The following is a 10,980-nucleotide window of genomic DNA, read 5'->3' on the forward strand; positions in this document are numbered from 1 at the left end:
CCCGTGGATTCCTAGCTCTGTAGTCTGAATATAGACTAGACAGTAACCTCTAAAATGTGGGGCCCAGGAGGAAGGCCCTACCTGGCCAAGTCTATGCCAGAATCAGCCATATATCAGAAAAGCAAAGAGAGGAGGAATATGGCAAAGTAGGTAGAGGGGGGTCCTTACTGATTTTTTTCATTCCATTCCTTTACTGTGTTCTCCCATTGTGTTTCCACAACTTCCTAAAAAATAGCTGAATTTCATTATAGAACTAGCAATATATCAGTGTAAAATGTAGCACATAAAAGACCACACCATCAGTTATTCCAAAAAACGTATACATCCTGTTCACAGAATGGTAGTGCGTGTCCATCCAGTTCTCTCCTAATACATCTATACACACACACACACCCACACCCCCTTACATACCTGCTTACAAAGTTAGTCACAATTATTTTTTTAAATGAGATTCTCCATTAACAGATTTTTTTCCACTAAAAATCTAACCATTTTTGTATCATTAAACTTGAATCACGCTCCCAGACCTTTCTCTCCCCCACACAGATCTCAGGAGTCCCTTTTCTCAATACACAAAATTTTTCCTTCTTTAGAAAATTCTCTAGAAACTGAGACCTTTCCCCTTTGTACTCCGGAATCCTGCTGTTTTTCTCCTTCTGGGAAGGAAGTATTCCCCCCAACACACACACACATACAGTCATATTCTCTTTACACACACACACACACCCCCAACACACACATACAGTCATATTCTCTTTACACACACACACACACACACACACACACACACACACACACACACACACACACACAGTCATGCTCTCTTTCCTGACCCTGAATATCTGCTTCATCCCTCCTTGGGCTGAACCCTGCTGCCTTTTCTTGACTAAATTTGCAAATCACCTATGGTAAGAGGGTACATACCATATAAATGGGAATTTCCTGGACAAAACTGCATTTTAGACAGTAGAAATAAATAACTATAGGAATAGCACTTTATTCCCTCTCTCTTCCCAAGACCTCAGCTAGCATGCTAACAACTTTCTTTAATCCTCTAAATCAGATGTAGGATTAATGGTTTTTTAGACAATAAAAAACTACATCTTAAAAATGAAGTTAACATTTTTATTTTATTCATTCAAAAATTTCATTATACAAAGGTAACATGGAAAAGAGAAATCTCAACACAGGGGCAAAGGCAGGCCTTTTTCAGAAAAATGTGGGCCTGGAATCAGGGGCCAATAGCAAGTAAGTGCTAGGTAGTAAAGTTATGGGGAAAAGAGGCTTTAAAACTGCCTTTTCAAACAACAGCATCAAAATTTCTCATTACGCTGGTTAATAGCTAGAGCACTTGTAAACCTCCCAGGTTAACTGCAGAGCAGTCACCCCCTTTCAGGTCAATGGATGCATGGTAATTCCTTTTGTGGTTGTCACACCACTGGAGGTATAGGGGAGGAAGGCATGCTCCCTGTTTCAGCCTCCTCTCCTGGAGAGAGAGGGCTCAGGGCATCAAGCTCTGGCAGCAAAGCACGCCTCAGGCTCGCAGGACTAGGAGTGGAGATGGAGCCCAAACCACTAAACTTAGGGGAAGAAGTGCTCTGGCCAGAAAAATTAGTGGAGGAAGAGTAGGAAGAAGAGGAAGAGGAAGAGGAGGAGGAAGAGGAGGGGCTCTGGCCAGGAGACCTGGAGGAGGAGGCAGAAGAGGAAGAGGAGGAGCTTTCACCACACAGCTGTTCAGGGAAAGGAAAGAGCCTACCAGGAGGAGAGGGAGATGAGGCACGCATACGGACTGCATGCCAACGGGGCTGGGCATCAACGCTTGGGACCTCAGGATTAGGAGAGCTTGAGCTGCTCTGGCAGACCAGCCTTCGTAAGGCTACCCCAGGGGAAGAAGGAGGACTCAGGCTAGTAGGCACAGGTAGAGAGGCCCGGCTTCTAGGGGATGACCTTTCGATTGTGCGGCTCCGAAGGACAAAGCCCAAAGTCGAGCAGCCATTGCGGAGGGCAGGGCCTATCGGCTTGGCTCGGCCTTGGAGGTCAGGGCCTGACCCCGATGCACGGCTGCGGAGAGCAGGGCCTGGTGGGCTGGCGTGGTTATTGAGAGCACGGCCTGGCCCAGATGCACGGCGACTGGAAGCACGGTTGTGGTAAGCAGGACCTGGAGCAGCTGCACAGTTGCGGTAAGCAGGACCCGGCGCGGATGTGTGGCTGCGGAGAGCTGGGCCCGGCGCGGAAGCACGGCGGCGGCTGCGGAGAGCTGGGCCTGACGCAGGCACATGGCGGCGAGGGACAGCAGGGCCTGGCGCGGATGCACGGCGACGCTGGAGAGCAGGGCCTGACGCGGAAGCACTGGGGCGATGAACAGGGCCTGGCGCGGGTGCACCACGGCGACGAGAAGGGCCTGGTGCCGATGTACGGCTGCCAAGAGCAGAGACCAACCCGGAAGCATGACCACTGAAGGCAGTGCCTAGCGGGGTGGCGCGGCTGTTGAGGGCGAGGCCTGGCCTGGCTGCTTGACTGCGGAGAGCTGGGCCTGGTGCTCGGGCCTGACTTCGGAGGGCAGGGCCTGGCTGGGCTGCCTGACCCCACGGAGAAGCCCGAGAACGGCGACGGCCGCTGGGCTGAGACCCCGGAGAAGATGGCGGCGAAGGCACGGGGCACTGAGGTGCAAGAAGCCCAGGAAACAGACAGCGACGCCCTGGAGGCTTCTGAACCTGGGCAGTCTCCTTGCGGCCGAGCTGCTTCCTCCCACGGCCTTTCCCCAGGCTCGTGGGCAGGGTCGGAGGCCCGCTGGCCTGGCCAACTCCCCTCATGGCTTGCACCACGGCGCCCACGCCACCTGCGTGTGAGGCCTGGAGACCTTGGCCCGCTCCGGGCACCACACATCTCAGCTCAGCGTGGGGACTGCGGCCGCCCTGGAGGTCGGCACGCTCCCTCGCCTGCACACGGGCCGTGGAGGGCAGATCCGCGCCCTCGCCATTGATCGAAATGGCGCCGACGGCAGCCAGGGCGGAGGCAGAGGAACCTGCTGTGCCGCTGTGTGGGGCGCCACCACCCGATGAAGAAAGACCGCTCGAGACCGAGGGGACGGAGGCACCAGGATCGGGGTTGCTGACCCTATGGGCATCGCCAGGGGCAGAGGCAACCTCGTTCTTCGGCCCTATGGGCACCTCACCCTGCAGTTGCTTCTGCGCCTTCTTGTCGGACGATGGAGTGGCCATAATGCTAGATTCTCTTCTCAGAGACGTGAGAGCGTGGCTGCAGACGCCGCCTGAGTAGAACTCCGGGGGAAGGAGTGAGGAGGATGGGCGTACCCTGCTTGGATTTTCGCTTCTGATTGGTCGGTCAGTTGTCACGTGACTCTCATCTTAAAGGGAGCGAGCCAACCTAGCTCCGTTCGGCGCCAAACCAGACCGTGTGCTCTGCAGTTCTGGGGACTGCTGCTGCTAGGTCCACGTTGTGAATTCCCCATCCATACCTGGACCGCACAGGGGTGGCGATGCTTTCTGTATAAACACTTTGAGTAACCCAAATCAGTTTAGCTTGTCAGCACCACTCTGGTGGTGGAACTTTCAAGCAGTGGCCTGAAAGAAATACCACACTGGCCAACAGGAGTTAACTGCTGAGCTGGGCATCCCTCCTGGAATCCCGACAGGACACGGCCTGTGTCTGACTCTGGAAGAGACCGTCCCAGAACCTCTCCCTGTTATCTGGATGACTCTGCAGTGGAGTCTTGAAAGCTGCCTGAAATCAAGAAAATGGATGGGGCCCTTGCTGTCTTGGTTCGGGATTTCTGCACTGCTTTGTATCAGAGGGGGATTTTGAAGTAACATGCTTCCCCCTACCTCATCTCCTGAGGCATGGGCTGGCGTTGCCCTGAATTAAGGATAACGCTGTCCTTAAATATACATCATCATTTGTATGGGCTGCATAGTAATCCACTGATGAATGTACATTAATTTGTTTGACCCAGTCTCCATTCTTGGCTATGGTTCTCTATTATGCTGTGATGCAGACTTAAAGTTTAATATTTGGATACTGTAATCATAATTATAATAAAGTTATTATTACTGCATGCTCAGAACCCAAAACAGAAAAGCACATAGAACTTAACCTAGGAAAACTAGAACCTCAATTCCTACATACCCAAGGGGAAAAATATTAGAAATGTTTCATTCTTGGTAGAATGGCCATTCTTAAATAATTCATAGTTCTGTTTCATAAAATGGAATTATTTACGCATACTACTATTTTGTAACCTGTGTTTTGGGTCTAGAAGCACACTTCCCATGTCAATAAATATGGTTCCACAAGGTCAGTGTAACTATAAAATATTCCTTTTATGGAGGAAGCTTACATTTTTAAACACTGCTGTATTGATCAACACGTTCCCAACTTTTTATAAACACATCAGTGTGAGGCATATCCTTTTTGCTAAAAATTATTCATAGTTTCAAATATAACCTTACTGTGGATAAGTTCCTAGAAAATTATTAATACCGACCATGCACATCTGTAATCCTTTGATAAAAATATTGATAACTGATTTTCCTGAAAGTTGCTGTTACAGCAATTTTGGCAGAATGGAATGAGATACTTAGTGGGGTGATGAGTAACGGGACTGAAACACAGCTCAAAATAGAATGGAATATGGTATTTGGAATGTTAAATAATGTGGAATGGAAAATGGATTTGAAAGGGAATGTAGAATGGGATGAAGTGGAGACTGATTGCAGTGGAGGTGAAATGGGAAATTGAAGGGGATGGAGACTGAATAAAATATAATGGGGAAAAAAAGGAGTGGAATGCACAACAGAAATAAATATAGCATATGGAATGAAAGAAAAATATATTGTTATATGAAAAATGGAATGGAGGGCGCCTGGGTGGCTCAGTCATTAAGTGGCTGCCTTCGGCTCAGGTCATGATCCCAGCATCCTGGGATCCAGGCCCACATTGGGCTCTCTGCTCAGCAGGAAGCCTGCTTCTTGCTCTCCTGCTCCCCCTGCTTATGTTCCCTCTCTGTGTGTGTGTCTCTCTGTCAAATAAGTAAAATCTTAAAAAAAAAAAAAGAAAAATGGAATGGAATATCGTGTGAAATAAAATAGCAAATAGAAGGAAATTCAAATTGAAATGGGAAAAACTACAAAATGGAAAAATATGCAATGGCTTGAAATGAATTGACTATGAAATACACATTATAAATTTTAAAATAACATTAAAAGATGGAATGAAATAAAAAACATAAGAATATGAAAGATGGAATGGGAATTGAACAAAAACAATGTGGAAAATGAAATAGTGATGAAGGATGGATTTAAATGAAGAATAAATGAATAGAATATGTTCTGGTCATCTACCATTCTATATACTATATATAGTATAGTGTGGAGCAGCATCCATTAAATTATGTTCATGGCTTTTATAAATCTGGAATTCAGAGAGGGTAGAGCAGTTCTGTTCTATGATGTCATTGTCTGAGGCCTCAGTTGAGAAAATGTAAATGTCTGAGATAATGAGGGAAGGACAGCAATCAGTGATGACTCCCAGATTTTGGCCAAAGTATCTGGGCAGACATTGGTGCTACCTCCTGAAAAGGGAAGGCTTGCAGATTAGGGACACAGTGGGAATTGGTGATCCCTGTTCTGATTCTGTTGGCCACTATATCCTCTATACTTGTCCTAGTCATTTAGGGTTATGAACCCCAACTTATATTGAAGCCATTCTCTTAATTCTAGGTCACCTTTCACCAGTTTCATGGATCCAGTTTCCTCTTGGGAGTCATTTCAATTTACTCTCTGAGATATTTCCTTTCCTCCTTTATGGAATCTCAGGGCCTTAGTCATGATCCTTAACTTTTTTTTGTAAAGATTATTTATTTATTTGAGAGAGAGATAAAAAGAGCAGCAGAGGGAGAGTGAGAAGCAGACTCCCCACTGAGCAGGGAACCCGATTCAGGACTCAAACCCAGGGCCCCGGGATCATGACCTGAGTTGAAGGCAGGTGCTTAACCTACTGAGCCACCCAGTCATGATCCTTAACTTAGTAATAACTAAAATGCTTCCATCTATTCCTTGTTCTCTTTGAAGGATGTGTCTGTATATATACATATATATATATATACACACTCACACAATAAAAAATAAATACATATAAAGGAGTCATATACAGCAGACATAATGGATATATAATATATAGTATTTAGATATATATGCTATACATAACTATTATATATGGTATGTATGAGATATATTTTATATATTTATATATATAAATTATATATATACAAATTATATAATGGAGACATATATAATCTTCTCTAAAGTTCTCAAACTTTATGCTAAGGAAGTCTCTAAGTTCCCTTTTAACCCCACTGGTGTGTCTTCAGTGCCTTCTCCTTTTTCTTTCCTTGTGCTCCTATTTAGAGATAGTGTATGTGTATGTATGTGCACATAGAAGAAAAATAACTACAAGGATGAGTTTTAGTCTCTCATACTATATCTTCTGAATGTTTTCAGTGAGAATACATAACTCTTATACTCAGAAAAAAGTGCAGCTATTTGTGCTTTTAAAACAGTTTCAGGGCGCCTGGGTGGCTCAGTGGGTTAAGCCTCTGCCTTCTGCTCAGGTCATGATCTCAGGGTCCTGAGATTGAGCCCTGCATCAGGCTCTCTGCTTGGCAGGGAACCTGCTTACCCCCCTCTCTCTGACTGCCTCTCTGCCTACGTGTGATCTCTCTTTCTGTCAAATAAATAAATAAAATCTTTAAAAAAAAGTTTTAATATTTAATAAGGTTTTGAGCTGTTTGTAAAAAAATCCATCTTTTATACTACTGGATGGTGTTATAAATTCATAACATTTTTGCCTGATGGAAAGGTTAATGATACATGTGAAAAGTCTTAGGGGTGCCTGGATGGCTCAGTTGATTAAGGAACTGAGTCTTGGTTTTAGCTCAGTTCATGATCTCAGGGTCATGGGATCAAGCCCCACCTTCGGCTCTGCACTCAGCAGAGTTTGCTTGAGGTTCTCATTCCCTCTGCCCCCTCCCCTACTCTCTCTCTCTCTAAAAACAAACAAAAAAACACCCCCAAAAAACCGAAACAAAACAAAAAAAACCTTAAAAAGAGAATTAAAATTGACGCTGCAATTTCTCTTCTAGGGACTAATTCTGAAGAAATATTCATATACTCACAATGTTATATGCCCAAAGGTGATTATTATAGTGTCATTTATTTTAAATAATCTGAAACAATCTCACTTTCCAATAGGATATCGGATGTCCATAGAATAAACATGCAGCTTTTACAGGATGTTTTTGAAAAAAAATTTAGTACCATGGGACAATATCTATGATATACAAAAAGGACACGATGTACTCTATCTGCTGATCTATATTTACATCTGTGTATTTTTATATCTACCTAAGCTCTCTACATATATTGGAATTTTATTCACTGTTGTGCAGTTCTCAACCAGGGGCATTTGCCCCTTAATGGGGGAGGGGAGAATTTTGAAAATGTCGAAGAGAGGGAGAAGTGCTCCTGGCATCTAGTATGCAGGTGCCAGGGATACTCCCAATTACTTCAGTGCATAGGAGAGACTCTGACAACATGTAGTTGTCTGACGCAAAATGCCAAAGCTGTCAAGTTTGACAAAATCTGTCACAGAGCATTTAGATAACTCAGAAAAGGTCAAGACAAAATTTAAATCACAATCCTTCCAGTGATAACTATTCTTAAGAGTTTGATATATGTAGGTGTTAAATTTTCTATGATGATCTTGTGCTTTTTAAATAGCAGAAGGGCTGTTTTTTGAAATTAATTCATTTAAAAAATTCAACAAGGGGCGCCTGGGTGGCTCAGTTGTTAAGTGTCTGCCTTCAGCTCAGGTCATGATCTGAAGGTCCTGGGATTGAGCCCCAAATCAGGCACTCTGCTCAGGGGCAAGCGTGCCTCTCCCTCTCTCTCTGCTTCTGTTCCCTCTCTCACTGTGTCTCTCTCTGTCAAATAAACAAAATCTCAAAAAAAATTCAACAAGCTACAGATTTTTTTCACAAGAAATACTCTAGTCATTGCTTAAGAAATTATATAACTTAAGAATTTTAATTTCAACCCATTTACATGGAAGAATATTCTACAAATAACAATTCATCATCATCTCTCACCTGATTCTCAACCCTCAAAGCATTAATTTCAAAGTATTTATATATTTGGTTAAAAAAGAAAAATTGTGATCATCATAATCATAATGTAATATATCTAATATATAAAGGGCAGTATGTTTGACTAACCAGGTCATGGTAATCTCATTACCATTCCAGTGACTGGTTTGTGAATGGACATTTCCCAGTTGTAGTTTATAAAATATAAATGTAAAATGTCTTGGGGTCTTTGGGGGAAAGTCTTCTCAGCTCTTAAAAAAAAAGAAATACAAATTGTTTACACAAAATTACTTAAAGCAAATAAATATATATATCATGTTAGAATAAGTGAATTTAGTTTGATATAAGATCAATATTACAAAATTGAGTTATATTTCTACATATTAGTATCAAAAATTATGAAGAAAAAATATTGCCCAAACTCAGTCATCAAGGATATGCAAATTGAAATTATGAAATATCTGTAAACATCTCCCAGAATACCCCAAATCTCTACCAATATCAAGAGTTGGAGAAAATAGAGAGAAACTGAAATTCTAACTGCCAGTGGGAGTGTCAATTGGTACTACTGTGGGGAAGACTGCTTGGCAGTTTGAAAGCTGAACTTTTGCATTTTCTGGAACCCAGCAACTCCATCTGTATTAGTTTTCTATTTCTGCATACTAAATTACCACAAATGTAGTGGCTTAAAATAATGTCCATTTTTAGCTCATAATGCTGTAATTTCAGAAGTTCATGCATGGTGTGGGTGGGTTCTCTGCTCAGGGCCTCACAGGGTGAAATCAGTCTGAGAAATTAGTTGTCCAATGCTACAGACTAAATGTTTGTGTCCCCCTAAAATCTGCAAGTTGAAACCCTATTCCCCATTGTAATAGTATTTGGAGGTGAAGCCTTCAGAAGGGAAATGTGTTTGGATGAGATAATGAAGGAGTGGCCCCATGATGGGACTGGTGCCCTCATAAGGGGATGAAAAGAACAGAGCCTGTGAGGGTACAGCAAGAAGGTGGCCATCTGCAAACCAAGAAATGGACTTTCATCAGACATAAAATTGCCAACTCCTTAATTTTGGACTCGCCAGCCTCTAGAACCATGAGAAATAAATGCTTCTTATTTAAGCCATCCAGTGTATGGTATTTTGTTATAGCAGCCCAAGCTGATTTAAGACAGCCAGCTTGTGTTTCTTTCTGGGGGCTCTTTGGAGGAATACATTTCCCAGCTCATTCAAGGCATTGGCAGAATTTAGTTCCACTTTTATCTCCCAGAGATTTCTCACAGTTCCTTGCCACATTGATCCCTCTGAACATCCACACACAGATGAGTCTCTCTGGAAATGCACACGCACACTTAACAAGGGGGTATTACACAAGGCGGAAGGTCATTAGCAATCATCCTAGAATTCTGCCAACCACAGTCTACCCCCTGGTCCCCAGGGATCCAGTCTGTCCCATATATAAAATTCATTCACTCCATTCCACAGTCTCCAAATTTCTCCTAGTAGTATGGCATCAGCTCAATTCCAAATGCTCACTGAAAGCTCATCAGCTCATCAGTCCAGAATCTCATCTCAGTCCTCTGAAAGTAGGCATGGATGAGGTTTCTGGGTAAAATCCATGCAGTACAACTCCCAGGGCACAATACCTTTCCAACTGGCACCAGTGACACTAAAGTGATAGACTATCTTATCCCAATATACAATGTTGGGACAGGCATAGGATAACACCTATAACATTCTGATTTAATTTGGGGGTGGGGGTACGGGAACGGAAAGTAACAAGGAGTTAAGAGTCCCAGCGCTGTCTGGAAATTCAGCAGTTTTCTACTAAAGGTCTGTCGGAGGCAATCGGGGCTTTTTCTTTTCTTTTCTTAAGATTTTATTTATTTGTGTTGCGGGGGGGGAGAGAGAGAACGTACACATGAGTGGGGGGAGGGTCAGAGGGAGAAGTGGACTCCCCGCTGAGCAGGGAGCCAGCTACCAGACTCCATGGGAGGACCCCAAGATTATGACCTGAGCAAACACAGACCCTTAACAGACTGAGCCACCCAGGTGCCCAACAGGGCTTTCTCTAAGGCCACTTAGGCTTTCTCTAGTGTACACCTCAAAATTCCTCCAGCCCTCCCCCACTACCTCACCCTCACCCACTCCCCCAAAGCCACGCTTACATCTTTAGCTGTTTGCAGTGGCGGCACCCCACATTCAGGTACCAAAATCTGTATTAGCTTCCTGTTGGTGTGGAATAAATGACCACGCTCCTAACAGCTTAAAACAACCCCATTTATTGGCTCACAGTTGTGCAGGTCAAAAACCTTTGCCCAGTGTGACTGGCTTTCCCGCTCGGGTCTCACAGGGTGAGATGGCAGTGGACTTGCTGTGTCCCTTTCTGGAGGCTTTTGGGAAGAGTCCCTTTCAAACACATCCATGTTGTCAGCCAGAGTCCATTCCAGGCTGCTGGAGGACTGAGGACTCTTTCTCTCGTTGACTGTCAACTGGGGACAGCATTCGTCTCCTAGAGGCTGCCTTCAGTTCCTCACCATGTGGTCCCCTGAAAATACTCTCTCGTGCTTCAAATCTCTCTTTTGGGAGGGGCCCAGGCCCTTGTAAGTGGTCCCCTGATTAGGTCTGGCCCACCCTGAACAATCTCCCGATCTTAAGGTCAACTGATCTGTGCCCTTAATTACATATGCAAAATCCCTTTTGCTATATAATTTCACATCATCATGGGAGTGATATCCTATCATGTCCACAAGTTCCATGCACATCCAATGGGAGGAGATGGGAAAAGACAAGGGTCACCGGTCATCACCATAGATTCTGGCTATTA

At 44.2% G+C, this 10,980-nt stretch overlaps 1 protein-coding gene across 1 annotated transcript; it reads right to left on the reverse strand.

Annotated features, from left to right (window-relative positions):
- Positions 1–1,430: 1,430 nt before the first annotated feature.
- EZHIP (EZH inhibitory protein) lies at positions 1,431–10,579 on the reverse strand. Its single transcript, XM_047715122.1, has 2 exons — positions 10,447–10,579; positions 1,431–3,367 (listed from the first exon to the last, which is right to left on the reverse strand). The coding sequence occupies exons 1-2, from the start codon at positions 10,577–10,579 to the stop codon at positions 1,431–1,433; spliced, it is 2,070 nt and encodes a 689-aa protein (XP_047571078.1).
- Positions 10,580–10,980: the final 401 nt, after the last annotated feature.

Source organism: Lutra lutra, chromosome X, assembly GCF_902655055.1.
Source record: "Lutra lutra chromosome X, mLutLut1.2, whole genome shotgun sequence".
Taxonomy (NCBI): domain Eukaryota; kingdom Metazoa; phylum Chordata; class Mammalia; order Carnivora; family Mustelidae; genus Lutra; species Lutra lutra.

What these genes read in the sequence shown, in the direction of transcription:
- EZHIP (XM_047715122.1), bottom strand. Translation starts at nt 10,579, where the DNA reads ATGGATGTGTTTGAAAGGGACTCTTCCCAAAAGCCTCCAGAAAGGGAC. An exon ending in GGTTTTTGACCTGCACAACT is followed by an intron (nt 3,368 to 10,446) that starts GTGAGCCAATAA and finishes GCTCCCTTTAAG; the next exon opens with ATGAGAGTCACGTGACAACT.